Source organism: Pteronotus mesoamericanus, unplaced genomic scaffold (genome assembly GCF_021234165.1).
Source record: "Pteronotus mesoamericanus isolate MK-2021 breed Mesoamerican mustached bat unplaced genomic scaffold, CSHL_Meso_final scaffold_1186, whole genome shotgun sequence".
NCBI classification, from domain to species: domain Eukaryota; kingdom Metazoa; phylum Chordata; class Mammalia; order Chiroptera; family Mormoopidae; genus Pteronotus; species Pteronotus mesoamericanus.
Genome location: NW_026555302.1, coordinates 14,257,211 through 14,275,749, shown reverse-complemented (window position 1 = coordinate 14,275,749; position 18,539 = coordinate 14,257,211). Strand labels below are relative to the sequence as shown.

The window sequence follows — 18,539 nt, the reverse complement described above, 5'->3', positions numbered from 1 at the left end:
CGGCAGGCTGTCCCCGCCACCTGGGACGCGGCCGCAGGCCCAGCTGCCTATGGGATTGACCCCCATTTTCTGGAACTGGAAGGACACTGAGCAGCACTTGTTATCCGGGCCCTCGAAACCGGGGGTGAGTGTTTCCGAAATTCCTGTTTTGGCGTGTAGCCCGGGTTGCCTGTGGAAGAGCCTACGGCTTTTGGAAGGTAGACTGGGCCTCCCTGCCCCGTATCAGGAGCAGACAATGGGGTGGGACGCGGAGGCCCGGGCCCAGGCGCCCACCGGTGGCCGCGGGTGCCGGCAGATGTGTCTGTTATGCTCGCCTGGCTTTCTGCTGCCCCCACCTCTGCCCTCTGTCCCCTGTCTTCCCTGCTGTGCGCTGTCGGAGGCTGATCCCCATGGACGGCACAGCTGGTCCCTCGCCGGCTGCCTTCTCCTTGGGGTCTGCCCGTGGGAGGGCGGAGGAGGCGGGGGCACGGTGCTTCCTCCCCTGCCCCCGCTGCTGCTTTGGAGGGGGTATCTCTCCACGGTGCTCCTCCTTTCAGAAACCCCCCTCCTGGCCGCTAGTACTTGCCGATTCCAGAAGGATTCGCCCCCTTCCCCTGCGTTGTCCTGGGGAGGGGGTGGCTTCCCTAACAAGGGCCAGGCCTCCCCACGGGACGGGACAAAGCCTGAGCACCCCATGATGGCCTTCCTGCAGAAGTCGGCACGCTGTGCGTCCGCGCCGCGCACTCGCCCGCCGCCTGGCCTTGCAGAGGAGGCAGGAGCGCCTTTGGGAGGCAGACGCTGACGCCGCCACTGCCGCCTGGGGTGAAGCCTCCACCCCCTCACGTCCCCCTGCCGCCCAGGGGGAGCCAAATGCCAAAACAGAAAGTACTGCCACTGCCCACTTCATGATCGTTGGCAGCACTTTGAATGAGGCGAAGAATTTAACAGATACATATAAAAGATATTTTTAAATCACGCATGGACCATGGGCTTTTAAAATGACTTTTCTGATTATGCAGAAAAGGCTCTGTTTATTTAACAGTAAACAGCACTTGTGGGGGACTGGCCACCGGCGTTGAGGCCTGAGCTCGCAGGACACTGCCCGGGCCTCCGGGGAAGACGCAGCCGCGGGACGTGGGGAACAGCCCGACCCCAGCCAGCAGGGCAGAGCCGGGGCTGGGCGGGGCAGGGTTGCGGGCGGGACGCGGGGGGCGCGTCAGCAACTCTGGCCTTCAGAGCATCACCGTGACGTGCCCGTTTGCATCAAGCCACCTTAGGTCACCAAAGGAGCCGACGGGTTTGGGTGAGAGTCACCCTGGTGCCCACAGCCTGGCAGGGAGGCCAGCGTGGGAAAAGCCCCTCTCCTCATGGAAGGCCGGGGGAGGCCCAGGCCTGGCGCACGGAGCTCAGACTCTAACACAGAGAGACGGGCTCAGGTAGCTGCACTCTGCGGCCAGTGACGGGGGTGGGACATCAGGACAGAGCCACAGAGCTCACGGGGCTTTGGGAAGGGCCTAGAGGGACAGCCGGGACGTCAGCAGACCGCGACGGTCGCCGCGCGGGAGGGCGCGGGCGGCTGGGGGAGGCCCTTGCCGGCAGGGCCTGGCCATGCGGGGAGCCCGGGGCGGGGGGCGAGGGCGGACAGCGGGCTCGAGGCCGGCCCCTGGCCCTGGAGCGGGGAGCTGGCACTTGAGTCGGATAATAACAGGGAGGCCTTCGTGCACTCATTTATTCTTTCGTTCATTCGACACGAACGTTTTGCATGCAAACCCTCTGGCAGACACGGGCCTGGCGCTGGGCACGCGTGGTCCCCGGGAGCCGGGCTGCTGGGAGGGTCACTCGGCAGTGAGGTCAGCAGCCCCGGCCGCACCGGCCCGCGTGGTCAGGAGCCGTCCTCCTCTCGCCGTCCTTGAAAAATGTCCCTCTGCTGCTCCTTGGGCCCCTCGTACCTGGACTTACTCCTGCGGCAGAGGGGACAGGGGACGGTTTGCCCCGGGAGCCGGCCCAGCCCTCCTCGTGGCCGCCGGCCACGCCGTCCAGCCGCAGAGGGACCGGGGCTGAAGGACGGGGCTCAGAGGGGGCAGGCCGTGGCCCAGGTTTGTTCCACTCGTGAGCCGAGGGTGTCAGGGAACAGGCAGGAGGCACCTGCCTGTAACAAAGGCTGCGGCCCATGCGCCCTGGTGCCCCCGGAGCCCCGCCTGAGATCCGGAGCCGTGGGCCACGCCTGGGGCTTCCACGCCGCTTCAGGACGGGCTGATGGAAACCACAGCTGTCCCTCGGCGTGCGGGGCCGGGACGCACCTCCCCAACCCGCCCAGCCCGGGCCGCCGGGCTGCCGCCACACTCACCGGCTGGACTGCCCGTCCTTGCCCCTGTCCCGGCAGCTGAAGCAGTAGATCAGGACCCCGATGATGATGAGGGCTGCCACCACGCCACCGGCGATGCCCGCGTACAGCGCCACGTTCATGGAGGCTGCGGCAGACAGAGCGGCTGCACCCCACCCGCCGAGCCTGGGCTCCAGGGCTGCGCGTGTGGGCAGGGCCGCCCACGGCAGCCCCCGGGGACGCCGGTCCTCCCCCAGCCCAGGGAGCCCGCCTCTGGGAGAGTCCGCGAAAGGCCCTGTGGGAACGTGACCAGCCAGGCCTGGGGACACCCTTGAGGATGGAGACGTAGACAAGGACAGAGAGCCCCTGCCTTTGGGTCCCTGTACCCCTGCGCTCCCCAGGCCCCGGAAAAGTCCTCCACGGTCAGCCAGGCAGTTCCTGCCCCGGCTTGTCCCTGGGCTGGCGGGTGTCCTGCCCGCAGGATGGGGTCCAGACGGGCACTCTGTGGGCTTGCCCCACACGCGGACGGGGCAGGTCTGTGGAAGCCGGAGCCCCGGCGGGGGAGCCACCGGGCAGCGGGCCGAGGAAGGCTGCCGAGTCCTCCCGCCCCCTTCCCACCCCCCGACCCTCCGCTGCTCTTACGTGGCCTGACGGTCACCGTGATGTTGCAGAACTCCGTCCCCACCTCGTTGCTGGAGGTGCAGATGTAGAAGCCTGACGTGTCCATGGAGATGTTCTTCAGAGTCAAGACCTGCCCGGTGCCTGGGAAGGGGGGCCGCGGTGAGGAGAGGGCGCCGCTGTGGGCCTGCGCCGTCCAGCCGGCCGCGCCGCCGGGCCACAGAGGGACTCCGGCGGGAGGCGCCGCTCCAAGGGGCGTGGGGGCTGCTGGTCACCCTGAGTCTGAAGCCCAGACCTGCTGCTTGTACATCGTGGGCCTTTGGGCGAGTCCCTTGGCGTCACAGAGCCCCCGTTTCCTCGGGTATGGACACAGCGATGACAGCGCCCGGCTCCCAGACGCGTGGGCACCTGGTGAGGGCCTAGCTACCGTGAGCCCCCGCCGGAGGCCACCACATGGCCGGGCCCAGGACGCGCAGTGCGTGTCACGCAAAAATGCCTTCTGATCAGGAGGCGTCACTGTGACCCCTTTCTGTCCCTCAGACACTGAATCTGAGCTGGACGCACGTGGAGGGCGGCTTTAGAAAGCACCACAGCGGATCTCTGTGAGTGGGTGAGTGTGTGTGTGTACAGGTGAGTGTGTGAGTGTGTCTGGCGGCGGGGGGGCGTCGCTGCCTGTGTGCGCATCTGCGTGTGGTGGCGAGGAGGCGGCTGTTTGTCTGTCTGGGCCCTTCGCCGTCTTCTGCGCACGTGCGCCGTTTAGCTTGTGGGCGCCACAGCTGGGAACCTGGAGCGGGGGGTGGGGCCCGGCCCTCCTGAGGGCAGGGCGACGCCCCGGAATCCTCGCGAGCTACCCCCCTGCCAGGCCCGCGGCCCTGTGGTCGGTCCACCCCAGAAGGGCGAGCTCGGCGCCCACGCATGTTGACATGTCCCGCCCTCTAAGCCGCTTTGCTGTAGCGGCAAGTTTGAGCGCCAGGCTGAGACCTCTGTCCCCTCCTTTGCAGCAGAAGCCTCATGTGGCCTCTGCTGCCACCATGTGGCCGCGGTCCATCCTGCCACTGCCTGGTCCGACCTTTCAGGGCAACGGATCCAGATCTGGGACGCAGGTCACAGGGTCGCCCCCACTCCCCACCCCCGGCCCTGCCACGCCCCCCCCTTCCCTCCGCCCGGGCCCCACTTCGCTCCTGCCCGGGCGCCGATCGGCACAATCCTCGGCTGCGGGCTCCCCGACTCTGCCCGCAATCTCGCGGTCTGGCAGGCAGAGCAAATGTTCCCTCCTCCAGCATCACACGGGCAACTGACTTGCCCAGGGTGACAAAATGAAACAGGGTTGAAACCTTCCCCCAAATCCTGTTTTTAAGTCCAGAACTTTCTGGAGTAGTTGCCAACTCTCTTTGAAGAAATTATAAAACCATGCGTGCTCCTGAGAAGCATTTGTACATGACACACAAAGGTCATTTCAATTCAGCCTGATCCAGAAAACTCATGCCGATCACTTAGCTCGCAACAAGGTAAAGAGAGGTCCCCAGTCTACAAGGGAAGACGGACGTGACCCTGGGTGATGGCCGGGTGACGAGGGTCCCAACTGAAGTCCTACCTGAGCCTATAGTAAAGGAATTGACTCCCCAGCCCAGGGAGAGCCTCTGCAAGGAGCAGACAGGAAATGAAAATCAGCCGCACTCTCGCCGCTCAGATAAGCGCCGGCAACCGGCCGCTGCTCCCAGCCCCTCCACACGCGTGCGCCTTCCTGACACCACCCTGGGAGCCCAGAGCACTGCGCCCTAGGCGCCGGTCTCCCCGAAATTCTGGAGTCCACACCTGGCGTGTTTTCTGAAGTGTCATGGACATGTGGCATTACCATATACTGGGAATGAGCCCGTGACCAGGTTTAGGAATCGAAGGGTTAACTAAGGTTTTAAGGACTGAACTCCCAGCCACTTGTAATAGGCCAATGGTGGTGAGCACTTAACAGTCTCATTTTCTAAGCCAATGGGATTTCTTTTTAAGCGGCAGCTTGAAGGAGCCCCCTCTGGGAAAAGGCTCTCTGACCCCAGCCTTCTCTCGGGTGCAGGTGCGCACCGCACGTGGAGGGGGGACCGCCCAGGGCCGGGGACACGGCTTCCCAGCCAGGGTCGGTGCCATCCGACGCTGCTCCGCACGCAGACGGCTGGCGTGGGAAGCTGCTCAGGGACTAGCCCGTGCAGCCCGGGGCCCCGAGACCTGCTTCGACTCCAAACTGGGGCTCCCAAACCCCTTTTCTAGGAGCAGTCCTAAGAGTTCCGAAATCAGGCTAAAACTAATGCTTCTGTTGCCGCGGTAACACCTTGTGGTCCAGAAGGGTAGAGACGAACGAATCCATCCTGTCTGAGGGGCGGCCCCATCGGCCATGCGCTGGCCACACCCGGCCCTGCCTGGCGCTTCCCTGGCCTCCCAGGCAGAGCCCGACCTCCCCGCCGTGGCCCCGCCCCCGGCCCCGCCCTCTGCGCTGCTTGCCGGCCTCCCGCTGCCCTGAGTGGGAGGACCGCCCACAGCTAAAGGGACAGGCACCTCTTGGGGCTTGTCCCAGGAGCTCTGGGTGCAGCTGGCCGGCAGCAGGGGCCCCGGTGAGGGGTTCCCACGCCAGGGGCTCCACGGTCATGGCAGGAGGACATTTACATAGTTTTGGGGGGTTTGGTTTGGTTTGGTTTTGTCTTGCTTTAGTTTGTTTCCTGACCAAAAGGCCAACTACCAAGCTGCGCAGGACAAAACCGGTCCCCTGGCAACTGTAAGTGACCTTCCATCGCGGCCCCTGAGCCCTGAGAACGCGGGGCCCCACAGGAGCAATGACCTGGTGGTGCGGGGCCCCAGAAGGGGACATGCTCAGGGACGTGCGGTTCAGGGGACCCTGCGAGGGACCAGCTGGGGGAGGGTGTGGCAACAGGAAATTGCCACCCTTGAGTGGGACGCAGAGCTGGACTGGGGGCCTTGGTGTGCAGCTGAGGACGCAACTGTAGTCAAAGCTGAGGTCACAGACAGAGTGACCGCTGATGACGCCATTGCAGAGAGCTGTGTCCTGGGACAGAAGGACAGCCAGTGAACATGGCCTGTGTGCTTCCTTCCGCTGAGGGCTGCTGGTGAAATCGCTGTCCTAGCTCACGGCCACCTACGAGCTGGGTAGGTGCTCTTATGAGAAAACGGTGCTTACAGAGGTGACTCGAGACATCGCCGTGCCAGCTGCAGGGAGGGGGCGTGGGACAGCCTTCAGGGTCCCGATGGGTCAGCCGGGGCCCCCTGGCACCCTGCTGGGGTTACCTGGTGGGCCTCCCCGCTCCTGGTTCAGGAGATCGAAGCTCTTCCAGCTGTACTGCGGGGCCGGGGAGCCCTCCCTGGACTGGCAGGTCAGCTGGATGTCGTGCCCGATCACGGTCTCTCCCTGGATGCCGCAGTCTGGTTTGGAGGGCGGCACTGCGTGGAGAGAGGCCGAAGAGAAGGCACGAGTCAGGTGGGCTTGGAGACTGCGGCCACCCCCGCCCCGCGCAGACACACACACGTGCCTCGTTTGTTCCCAGGCAGAGAAAGCCACGGCCGAGCAGTGAGATATGACGCCCTAAGGTCAGTCCACCCAGAAAACCGGCCCAGCGGCTGTCCCTCTCACACAGGCAGCGTCCCGACGGCCAGTGTGGAGTCGCCACCTTGTGAAGATGGGGTCACGGGGCGGGCCCCGAGCTGGGGCTGGAGCCTGGTCTGCTGGCTCAGGCCCTGGGCTGCCCCGACGGCCTCAGGCGCGCCCTCCGGGGACTCAGCTGGGCCGTTGCAGCCCCTGACGGCCATCCTGCCTGTCCCCTAAGGGGACAACAGACACGCTGGGAAGGGCCACATCATGCTCCCTGTCACTGCTTCTATTAAATAGCCCTTTAGAAACGTAGAAACCGCCTTCGCTCCCAGATCACACGAGACAGGCCGCCTCCCGCGGGGCCAGCGGCCGCCCCTCTCAAGCCCTCCCTGTGTTCGCTGTGGGTAAAGCGTAGCCCTCTTTTCATGCTTTGCTGATTAAATGCCATCGTCCGGACTGGCTGGGGGATGGGAGAGACCCCCATGTGTCCTGGGTGGGAATGAGGGCCGGAGGGCTGGGAGGGGACAGAGGGGCCGAGGTAGGGACAGGGGAGCCCACAGAGGGGAGGGCACCAAAGCCAGCAGGCGCTCCCAACGCGTGCCCGATGCGTCTCCCAGAATGCCTGCCGTTGCGTAGCGCGGGTCCAGGTTCTCCGAACCTGGCGGGGCGCCGGCCGTGTGTGGGGCGCTGCTGGGGACGGGGGGCGGTCTAGCGAGTGTGTCCCTGTGTTCAGGGAGTCCTGTGGAGGCACCGCACGCGTGACTGGACGATGGCCAGCAGGTGGCAGGTCGCCAGGGCAGGGAAGGCCTGGCCGAGGGACGCGGTGCGGCCCAGCACGGGCTGCGGCGGGAAGGAAGGGAGAGGGCAAAGGGGGCTGCGGCGAAGGCCAGAGAGGGGCGTGGCCCCCCAGGCAGGGGGGCGGGTGCACCCAGGCTCCCTGGAGTGTCCTTGGGGGTGGGCGGGAGGTCACACAGGGGATGGTGCTGTGCTGGAGCCGCCAGTGGCAGGCAGGACCCCGCCCCCCGCTTCTTTCTTCAGGAGGTTCAGGATCGCCTCTCCCCTGTAGCCCAGCAGCCCTTACACCCGCTACAGGGAGCCCCAGAGATCTCAGATCTCCGTTGAGGCAGAGGGTAGATGCCGCCTGAATGCTCGTTGCAGGCAGGATGATGGGCAGGGGACGCCACGGGCTCCAGGCCTTGCAAAGCCCGCCACTTCCGCAGTGGACACCAGGGGGCGCCGGAGGCCGGGAGGCGGCCGAGCCCGCAGGAGCCACAGGTGTCCCACGGCAGGGAAGCTTCCCGGCGGGACCAGGACTCCGAGCGCCGACTCGGTCCCGAGGTCAGCAGCCCAAGCGGGCCGTCCCCATAATGAAAGCCCTTCTGCCTGAAGAGCAGGAGAGCCATTTGGAAAGAAAGCTTTATAAAAAGAGAAGTTGCTGGATTTCTTAGCATACAGTACAAAACACTCCCTTGAGGACAGCGTAAGGCCCAGCGAGCGGCTTCGCCATCGGACCAGGTTTCTCTTTCCTTCTTGTCAGTAAGTTGGGCGTGAAAACAGGGAGAGGTGTCCAGGAAGGGCCCTGGTAGAGCGTGGCCAGGACCTCCCAGGCCGGCCCAGAGGCCACTCCAAGCAGGCCCCTCTGGGTCACTTGGCGCACCCTTCCGTCCCCAGGGGAGGTGCAGAATGGACAGACGGACAGACGGACCGACAGGCGACGGAGGGGTCGGCTCCGGGTCAGGCGCTGCTGCCCCGGCTCTGTCTCACCCCGGCCGCCTGTCCTCCCCGCCCCCCTCCCTGCCGCTCCCGCGGGACACAGGGCACTCACCGAGGACCAGGAGGCGGACGCGTCCCTTAGAGGTGCCCTCCAGGTCTTGCAGCAGCGAGACCGAGCACTCGTAGGTGCCGTTGTCGTCCATGACAAGCTGGCTGATGGTGATGGAGGCGTCGGAGTGCTCAGTGTCGCCCGAGAAGTTGACCCGGTTCTGGTAACGGACCCCGTAGATGTAGCTTGGGGACGAAAACTTCGAGAGGACCACTCTTTCCTGGGGGGATGAAGAAATGCCACTTGGTCTTCCCCCTCAGGCCCCGGCTCGGCGCTCCCTCCATCAGTGCCGCCGGCCCTCGGCCGCCGGCCCCCAGCAGCGCTGCCGCCAACCCTGCCGCCAACCCCCAGGACACACAGCTCCCCCGCAGCACCTTTCAGGTCTGCACACGTCTGGTGACGACGGGAAAGACCGGGGCAGGGAGGCCCGCCCGGCACAGCGCGCGTGCAGATCAGCGGGTTCCCCGGGCCCCGCCCGGACGCCGCCGCCGTGGCCTCCGGCGCCTCTTGCGCACCCCGTCTCAGCCCATGCCCGTCCTCGCTCGTTCATGCTGCGGCGTCTGTCGAGCACCCACGACGCCCCCGGCCTGGGGCTAGGCAGCACGCGTGGCCTCCACGGCACCTGGTTTGCTTGAGTCCTGCCTTCGGAGTGTGTTTATTCACCAGTACACTCAGCACGTCCCAGCAGGACACCGCGCCCACTAGGTCACTTCTGTCCCCAGGCAAACGCCGGCTCTGCCACGTGCTGCCTGTGCTCCTTCCCGGGTGCCCCCACTTTCGAACGACCCTTACCGTGTGGCTCTTGAGAAGCTTGTCCCATTGGATGAACCCCTCTCTGTCGGCGATGGAAGTGCGGTAGGTACAAGGAAGGGTGACGCTCCTTCCTCGGGCAGCCCGGAGGACTTCCTGCGGGGTTTCCACGGAGATGGCCGCAACCGTCACCCAGACTGCAAGGGAAGGGGCAGTGGGACAGAGAAGTGAGGGACGTGGGCACGCAGCTCTGCGGGAGCGCCCGGTGACGTCTGTCCTGCGGCTGCAGCTGACGCGCTCTGCCTGTGGTCCCCGCCGCCGCCACCCCCGGCCCTGCTCTCCCGCGGGGCTCGGGGAAGGACCAGCGTGCAACCCCGGCCCTGCCTCACTCCCTGCAGCACCAGGCCAGCCTGGCGTCAACCTCCGCCCACTCCCCTCCCGCCCCCCGCCCCCGCCCCCCTTCAACGTGGAGACGTCCCTTTGATACTTCCACTGATGTGTCTGCGCGCCTCCGCGTGCAACACATAGCTTCGCTGTGGCCATTTGAGGAGGCAGCCAACACGGTTAACTAGGGCATCCTTATTTACTAAACACAGGATGCCAAGGCGTCCCCTGTAGCTCTCGGAGCCCGCGTTCTCACCGGGAAAGTGGGCTGGGTGGTGAGTGGGTGGCGTGGGAAGTGCCTTGGCGGAGAGCGGTCGCTAACCCGTCACCAGCGCCCAGCGCCCCCGCTCCCCTGTCCCATGGTTCTTGAGACCCGTCCTTGGTTAAAAGTGAATCACAAACGACAACCCGCTGGCCCCCGGGAGAACTCAGGAAGGAGTAGTAATGGCTAAGAGCCGCCCACGCTGGCGCGTTAAAATCATTGTATGGTCCTAGATTTGGGAGGGAAAAGGGCGAAAAGAGCAGATGAGAAAGAGCCCAGGGAGAAAAGGAACCCCTGCCCCAAACCCAGATGCGTGTAAGTCCAAGAAGGCCCTTGGAAGGCGGGTCCTGCGCCACGAAGCTCCCTACGTTTTCCATAATCCTGGGTGGGAATGTGTCCCTCGTGTGGGACCTCACGCCAGCGACCAGCATGGAGTCCTCTGTGGCCAGTGCCAACCTCCCGGGGGGCGGGTGGGACACGCTGGACGAGCAGGTACTTTCGCCTGCACGGAGGACTCAAAACCGCCCCATGCCACTGTCATTTTGTGAAGGAAGATGTTTTGGGCACAAACGTTGTCCTGGAGAAACTGTCCAAACTCTCCCGGGCGGAGTCCATGCCTCTGTCCTTTGTGGCGCCGCGGCCCGTGGGTCCCTGCGCCTGAACTTCTCCTGAAGGTGGGAGGGTGGCGGCGTGGCCTCAGTTTCCTCACTCTTCTTCTCTAACTCAGGCTGTCAGGAGGGTCGAGGACTTAGAGTACTTAGCGTCCGTGCCCTCCCCGGCCCAGGGACCATGCCAGCCTCCTGCGTGACCCTGCCTCCTCCTCGGCTGCGCTCTGCTCCTTCGTCGCCGCATCCCTGGGGTTCCGCCAGGTGCCTCCCGCCCCGCGTCGGCTCTAATCGGCACCCTCGGACAGCAAACGAACGCATTACAGAGAATTCAGGCGTCAAATGCGGGTCAGGTGACCAGCGGAGACAGGTGGTTGAAGGGCCTATCCCATAGGTTGCTAGGAAATGCCCAAAAAGCAAACAGCGGAGACTCCAGGAGCCCAGCGAGGGGAAGCCCGTCTGCCCGGTGCCCCTGCAGGAAACCCAGAGGCCGGCCAACCTCCCGCGGGCACGGAGACCCAGCCTGAAGCCAGACGATCGCTTGTGAATGATTGAGGTTTGTTAAGGAGATGCTGAGCCGTCTCCCGAGAGCCGGCCGGAGAGCAGCGCATCCATGGGGAGAATGAAAGCTGGGTGGCCCGTGGCGGGAGGCGCGCTCCGCCATCCAGGGCCCGGGGAGCCGGCCGTGCAGCCTCCGCTGAGGCAGCCCGTCTGCCGGGGAAGCCGCGGCCCCGTGAGGGCAGAGATGGACGCTGCCCGCCAGAGGGGCCGCCTGCCCCTGGACTAGACACGTGCTCTGGTGCTGAGAAAGTGCGGGTCTGCGGCAGCGGTGGGGGTCGGGGGGCCCTGCACACTTGCAGGGGGCTTGTCCTGACCCCCGCCCTGCCCGTGGCCTCTGCAGCTCCCTGCCTGGTGCCTGGGGGAGGAGGAGTGAGAAGTCAATGCGTGTTTGTAGAACTTCTCGTTCAACACGGACCTTAGGAACCTACCCATGCCGGTCCATTCAATGGCTTTTCCCTACGGCCCCAGCGTAGGGCGACGCTCCGGAGCCGCCCGGGCGTGCGCATGCCTCGCCTCCTCGGAAGCCTGTCCGCGGCGTCCCGGCCTTCATCGCGCCGGCTTTCAGTGTGTTCAATTAGTTCATTTAAGTGTAGCTCTCACGCACTATTGCATTAGTTTCAGGCGGACAATGTAGCAATTCAAAAACTTCTTTGCTGCTGCTTTACGCTGCGATCATTGCCGCAAACCTAGTAGCCACCTGTCACCCTGCAGTCACCGCAACATCGCTGACTGTGATCCCTTCACCTTTTCACCCCTCCGCCCATGCCCGCCCCTCTGGCTACCGTCAGTCTGATCTCTGATTCTGTGAGGCTGTTTTGTTTGTTTGTTTGGGGGCTGTGTGTGTGTTTAGAGTCCACATGTAAGTGAAATCAGTATTTGCCTTTCTCCATATGACTTACTCCACCCCGCTCAACGCCCTCGAGGCCCAGCCACATCGTTGCAAATGGCAAGAGTCCGCTCTTTTTCATGGCTGAGTAATACTCCATCGCACGCACGTGCCACGCCTTCCTTATCCGTTGACCTCCCCATGGGCCCGTGTTGCTTCCACATCTTGGCTGTTGTGGAAATGCTGCTTGAACACAGGGGTGCCGGTGGCTTTCCCGTTGGCCTTTCGGTTTTCCGCTGGCTTTTCAGACCCACGCCAGGCAGTGCCTTCCCCACGCACACTATGCTCCTGTTGAGGAGGGTGGGTGCAGGGCCCCTCCCCTCGCCAGACGGCGTCCGGCCCCAAGGTGTCTGTGCAGAGCTGGGTGCTGATACGACCTTGTCAACTGAGTGGCTCGTGGCACAGTCCCTGCCCGGAAGCAGTTGGAGGTCGCTGTCATCCAGCCTCCGCGTGGAGCCTCGTTGCGTGTTAAACACAAGTGTTCAGGATGACATGAGTGGGGAGAGGGCAGGGGCTGGGTGGGACCAGGACGGCCAGGGGCGGGCGCCCTGAGGGGCGGGACTCGGAACGGCCCGAGCGACTCAGCTCAGGGCGTTGGCCGGGTGCACCAGGGGCCGGATGAGGGCGCAAGGCGGGCCCCGCGGCCCCCCACCGCCCACCCCGCCGTTAGGGAGAGAACACAGGTGCCTGCAGAAAGCGGGCCTGGGTGCAGGAGGACGAGTCACGCCTGGGTTCTGGGGTCGTGGGGCGGTTTGGGGTTTCCTCCTCGTGCGTGTGCCGTTTCCAAACGCCCGCAAGCAGCGTGGGGGCCCCGGGGCCGCAGCGCCGGCCTGTCTGTGAGCCCAGCAGGGGGCGCCGCAGCCGACCGCGGGGAGGCGGGGCGGCCGGAGCAGGCTCAGCCCCGCGTCCTGAGAAGCCTCCTCTGGTCCCCACCGGACAGACGGCGGGGAGACGGGAGCGGGCTTGCGGGACGGGACAGGAGCTCCTGAAGGACGAGACTGAACATAGAGGAGGCGGCAGATGGAAAAAGCGCCCAACCCGCGGGGCGGGGTGGGGCGGTGGGGGGGGGGGCGCTGGAGGGCGAGCCTGGCCCACCGCAGCGGCGCCCTGGCCCCGCGCGTGCCGACTGCGTAAGCCGGTGGGCAGGTGCGGGCAGAGAGGGGCGGGGGCTGCCCTCCGCAGGTCACGCCCGTCTCCGGTGACCTTTGTGACAGCCCTGCGAGGGAGCGGCTCTCTGCCGCCCCGCTGTGCCGGGTGTTTATGGCGCCCCTGACTCACCAGGGCAGAAAACACGAAAGCAGCTCAAAGGGCGCTGGGTGGCGGGGGCAGGGAGGCACTCGGGACGGAAGCCGCTCCCCCGCGCACGGCTGGTGCCCTGGGCAGGGCACCCGAGAGCACAGCCGGCCCGGCAGGCGGAGAGGAGGCCACGGAGCCGGGCTGCCAGGGCTGGGGCGGCAGCGGCCTCCCTCGACCGCCAGCGCAGCCCCTTCCCTGCCCCCGCGTCACTGCCCGTCCCCACGGCGCGCTGAGTCCTTCAGTCGGACGACGCCGGCCCGGTCCCTAACGCAGGCGGGCCTGCGACACCAGCCGCCAGCCACCCGCGGAGGGCCGGCCTCGAGGTCCCGCGTGCTCCCCGAAACCAACTGCATGCCGGGGTCGCCTGGGTCACTTTCTCACAGCCGAAGAGGCACCCGAGCTAAGTTTCTGAGGCAGTTCCATGCTGCTTTGCACAGCGGCTGCACCAGGCGGTGCCGCCGCCCACGGTGCACGAGGGCTCGCCCTTGTCCGCGTCCTCGGCAGCACTTGTTTGCTGATGTATTGGCGAGGGCCATTCTGGCAGGTGTGAGCTGGTATCTCGTTGCGGTTTTAATTTGCCTTCTTCTGATGAGTAGTGATGTTGGGCATTTTCCATCTGTCTGTTGGCCATATGTATGTCCTCTTTGGAGAAGTGTCTATTCAGGTCTTTTGCTCATTTTTTTAAATTGGATTGTGTGGGGGTTTTGGGTGTTGAGTTTTATAAGTTCTTAATAAATGGTGGATATTTACCCCTTATCAGATGTATCGGCGAATATGTTCTCCCATTCAGTGGGTTGTTTTTTTTTTTTACTTTGTTGCTGGCTTTCCTTTGTTGTGCAAAAACTTTTTAGTTTAATATAGTCCCATTTATTAATTTTTTTCTCTTGTTCCCCTTGCCCGAGGAGATATATCAGATAAAATATTGCTATTGAAATCACATCAAATATCTTCTCGGACCACAGTGCTGTGAGACCAGAAGTCAATCACAAGAAGAAAACAGAAAAAACATACAAAGACATAGAAGCGAAACAACATGTTATTAATCAGCATTTGGGCCAACAATGAGATCAAGGAAGAAATCAAAAGACACCTTGAAATGAATGAAAATGAGGACACAATGACCTAATATCAGCGGGACACTGGGAAGCCGTCCTACGGGGAAAATCCGTAGCATCACAAGCCTCTCTCAGGAAACAAGAAAAAGCTCAAATAAACAAGCGAACTTCACACTTACAGGAACTTGAAACAGAACAACAAACAAAGCTCAAAGTGAGTACGAGAAAGGAAATGGTAAAGGTCAGAGCAGAAATAAATGAAGTGGAGTCTGAAGATCAATGAATCCAAGAGCTGGTTCTTTGAAAAGATAAACAAGACTGACAAAACCTTAACCGGACTCATCAAGAAAAAGAGAGAGAGGACACAAAGAAACAGGGTCAGGAATGAGCGAGGAGAAACACGTGGCACCAAGGAAATTCAAGGGATTGTAGGGAAATGTTACAACTCTATGCCAACAAATTGGACGACGCAGACGAAATGGATAAATTCCTAGCAATATACAGTCTTCCAAAACTAAACCAGGAAGAATCAGAGAATATCATTAGACAGATTACACCTCATGAAATTGAAGGAGTCATCAAAAAATTCCCCCAAAACGAAAGCCCCAAATGAGATGGCTTCACAGGTGAATTTTACCAAACATTCTGAGAGGAACACACACCTCTCCTTCTCAAACTAGCTCACAAAGTTCAAGAGGAGGGACGACTCCCAAGCCCGTTTTACGAGGCCAATATCATCCTGATTCCCAAACCAGATAAAGGCACTCCAAAGAATGGAAATTATAGGCCAAGATGCCTGATGAACACAGATGCTAAAGTCCTCAACCAAATATTAGCAAGCCAAATACAGCAGCCCATCAAAAGATTACACACCATGATCAAGTGGGCTTTATTCCAGAAATGCAAGGCCGGTACCACATCTGCAAATCAATAAATGCAGCACGCCCCATAGTAACGTTTTTAAATTCTCCCACGCACTGCCTTTCGCTGCATCCGCTCCATGTTATCTCACGGGATGTCTTCTCCCGCACCCCCCGAAGCCCGAGGGGTCCGGGCTGGTCCCCCCCAGCTCGGTGCTGCTCAGCCCAGCACCTCGACAATGTCTGCATCGTGCCCCGGCCAGTTCAGGGGCGGGGAGGAGTGGGGCAGAGGCCGGGAGGTCTCCTGGAGCCCAGCTCAAGCTCCACCTCCTCCAGGAAGCCCTCCCTGTGTCCCAGCCCGTTCTGCTGGTGTCCTCTCTGCAGGCATGCTGAGGAGGGTCACCTGGGTGCTTTTAGGGCTGACCTCTGAAGGCCTTCATTGCTCACTTTCACATGACCTTGGCTATTTTTCCGCCAAATATTTCCACTCAGCAAACTGCCCTGACGCTCAGGCTGACCACCAGGCCTGGGTCCCTCTAACCCTGTGCCCCAACCCCTTCCCCTAGGGTCGGGGGGAGGTAAAGTTGGGGGGCATGTAGTTCTAGCCTGGGCGGCGGCGGGGGGGGCGGATGGAGGGGCGGGCGTGGGAGCAGAAGACACTGCTCTCACCACAAGCCCGAGAACTGCTTCCGGCGGCCGAGCCCCCCAGGGCCCGCCTGCCCGCCCCGAGGAGGAGGCTGGCCATGCAAGGCCAAGGCCGCTTTTACTCTAAGCTGGGTGGGCGTTTCGTCCCTTCCCTTTGGGGTTCATTTCCTAAGCCAAAATCCTTTCTCTTTACCCCCGTGTGGGCTGCAGCCGGGCTACCAGTGCGGGGGTGGGAGAGGGGAAGGCAGGCGTCCGGGGCGGCTCAGCCCGGGGTGGATGCTCACTTCCTTCCCCATCTGGACCTGAGGGCTCAGTGGAGTCCCTGGCGCCGTTCAGCCCGCCGCCCAGGGCTTCCTCCTGGCTCCCCGCCCCCTGCGCTCGTTCCACACCCTCGCCCTTGTGGCGCCCGCCCAGACTGCGCCCTCGGTGAAGAGCTGTCAGAGAACAGGACGGACCAGCAGGCCCAGAACCTGGTCACCAGGCCCCGTGGCCCCCAGTTGGACCACCTGGTGGGGCTGGCACCGGCCTGAGCGAGTCGGTCTCCTCCCGACCAGTGTCCGAGCCCGTGCCCGGCCCTGCCCCGGCGCCAGGCTGCCCTCCAGCCCGGGCCCACGGCCGCCGGCCGCTGACAGATGGGGGCCGGGGAGCCAGGGCGGGGGCGGGGAGCCAGGAGGAAGCCCTGGGCGGCGGGCTGAACGGCGGGCTCGGCCTCAGCGGCCCCCGTGCTAAGGCTGGGGACTCCTGTGGGGACCCCTGCGGTCACCCTTCTCTCTCTCCCTTCTTCCCAGGTCCCTGGGGCCTCAGGAGCTTCTCGGCTACAGGCACCGGGATTGCTCAGCAGTACCACACACGCTGCAGGCACGGGATCTGCTCCCCAAGTGCCCAACGCCCGTCTCTCAGCTTCGCCCCCAGCCTCCTTCCTGTGCCTGGGACCCTACCTGCAAGCCTTCCCTCCTAACCCTAGGAGCTCGGCGGGTCCCACGCGGAGAGCTGGCGATTTAGCGCTTGACTTGGACTTAGCGGGGCATCGGCGACTGTCTGATTTCAGTTTTGTGGGGTTCCCTGTCCTCCGAGTTTCAGTGGCCAGAGTATCAGCAGGCCAAGGAGCTGGGCCTTTGGAAAGGGCTTGTCTAGTTCTTTCTTCTTGTTGTTGACGGGTTGAGTCTTGCTCGAGGACTGATGTTGGGCACTGAAGTGTCTTTCTGCCTGTTTCCTTATATGTGGTACAGGCGTTAACACTCTTAACATTACCTTTCTCTGGTTTTAAGGCAAAGGTTAAAATCCCAGGTGGGGAACACGTCTAAATCCATGCACCCTGGATTTTGCAGGACCCACTTAATTTCAAATACATCGTCCCAGCTGTCGGATCTTATGTCTGAACCTACGTTCCGATTTGGGGTCAGAAAACATGGTCTTCGGGAGTTTACGAATTCTTCCTTCTGGAACAGGCTGGCATTTTACTAGTATGTGAATGAAATGCTGTTCCGATGCTGGGTTCTGGATGGGAACCTGTCCCCTGAACAACAGAAAATGTCGTTCTGTCCAGCAGGAGCTCAGCCGTGTCCCGGGAGGACCCTCCCTTGGGGGGGATGCTGTGGGAGATCCCCCGCCCCTGGGCCCGGGATGGGGAGGCGGCTACTCACCTGCACACAGCGCCCCCAGCACGGGCTGTGCCCTGCGCGCCATGGCCTTGCTTCCTCTAGGCCTCAGGCCCGTCCTGGAACTGGCGGCGCCCAGGCGGGTTTGGGCTGGCTCCTTAGGGCTGCGCCAGCCTCCGGGCTGACCCAGAAATTCCCTGGGGTTTCCTCCCCCTGTTCGCCACGGGCCAGCCTGGCCCGCGTGCCCCGCCCCCTCCTGGACTGGCAGGTGAGCTCGCCTTGGGACGGGACTTGAGCGGTGCCTCCCCCACCGAAGGCCCCAATAGGACCTGCCCACCTTCTCCCGGACCCCATCTCCCCCTGCCTTTGCTCCACTCGTCAGAGGGACAAAGTCCTGGGCTTCTCACCGGGTACAGGCTCCTCCTACAAAGGACAGGAAACTGCTGCTCATAACAAAATAGGAAACTATCTCTGAGAAGGGCCAGAAACTAATAAAAGATGGGTGTTGCCCGCAGTCTGAACCAGGCACGATATGATCTCTTCCTCTAATTCCTCCCCGATCCTCAACCCTTCTACCATGTGAGGACAGAAGGTCTGTCCCCTCGAGAGCTGCCCACCTGGTCAAGGAGGTGCCGGGGCACCAGCAGCCACAGCGCACAGCCTTAGAGGGACCGTGACGGCCTGGGGTCCATTTGCTCGGAATCGTCCCAGGTGTAAACCTTAAAGTCCCAGGACGCTGGACCTCTCCGTCCCAAGCAAACTGGGATGGCTGGTCATTGGCCTACAGAGTAAGGGTCCTGGGGGGCGGTCCGTAGCCTGGGGGGCAATGCAGAACGTGACCCACCCAGGCAGGGGGAGGGCCCCCTCTTTAGAGGGCGAGGTCAGAGCGAATGGAGATACGTGCGGGGCGATGCCCCACCTCACCACCAGGAGCCGGGGCTCCCACAGCGAGTGAGCTCCCCCAGGGCTTGCGTTTCTGCTCCCCCTGGCCCCACATCAGTGGTCCCCAGGTCGCCCTCTGCCAGTCCGGGGGTGGGCCTCAGTCCCCTCTCCTCCGGAGTGGTCCCCTCCTTATCAGATGCCTCTCCTGTTGGGTTAGCCCTCCGCCTCCCCCACCCCCCACCTCCCTTCCACCACCCCTTCCCTGTGCTGGGCGGCCACCCGCAGCCTGGCCCTGCTGGATGCCCCGCATCCCGCCCCGCCCCACCCTGCCCCTCCCTGCCCTGTTCCCACTGTTAACAAGAAGGATATGAACGGGGCCACTAAATAGCACCGAAGCTTCTGCCCGGGAGGAGCTGCCTTGCAT

General features: G+C 63.1%; 1 protein-coding gene across 1 annotated transcript; it reads right to left on the bottom strand.

Annotated features, from left to right (window-relative positions):
- Window positions 1-1,861: 1,861 nt before the first annotated feature.
- Window positions 1,862-17,321, bottom strand: GPA33 (glycoprotein A33). Its single transcript, XM_054587604.1, has 7 exons — window positions 17,279-17,321; window positions 9,124-9,278; window positions 8,335-8,551; window positions 6,209-6,361; window positions 2,945-3,064; window positions 2,327-2,450; window positions 1,862-1,940 (listed from the first exon to the last, which is right to left on the bottom strand). The coding sequence occupies exons 1-7, from the start codon at window positions 17,319-17,321 to the stop codon at window positions 1,862-1,864; spliced, it is 891 nt and encodes a 296-aa protein (XP_054443579.1).
- Window positions 17,322-18,539: the final 1,218 nt, after the last annotated feature.

What these genes read in the sequence shown, in the direction of transcription:
- GPA33 (XM_054587604.1), bottom strand. Translation starts at nt 17,321, where the DNA reads ATGGCGCGCAGGGCACAGCCCGTGCTGGGGGCGCTGTGTGCAG. An exon ending in GCTGGGGGCGCTGTGTGCAG is followed by an intron (nt 9,279 to 17,278) that starts GTGAGTAGCCGC and finishes CTTCCCTTGCAG; the next exon opens with TCTGGGTGACGGTTGCGGCC. An exon ending in AAGGACGGGCAGTCCAGCCG is followed by an intron (nt 1,941 to 2,326) that starts GTGAGTGTGGCG and finishes CCTCTGCCGCAG; the next exon opens with GAGTAAGTCCAGGTACGAGG.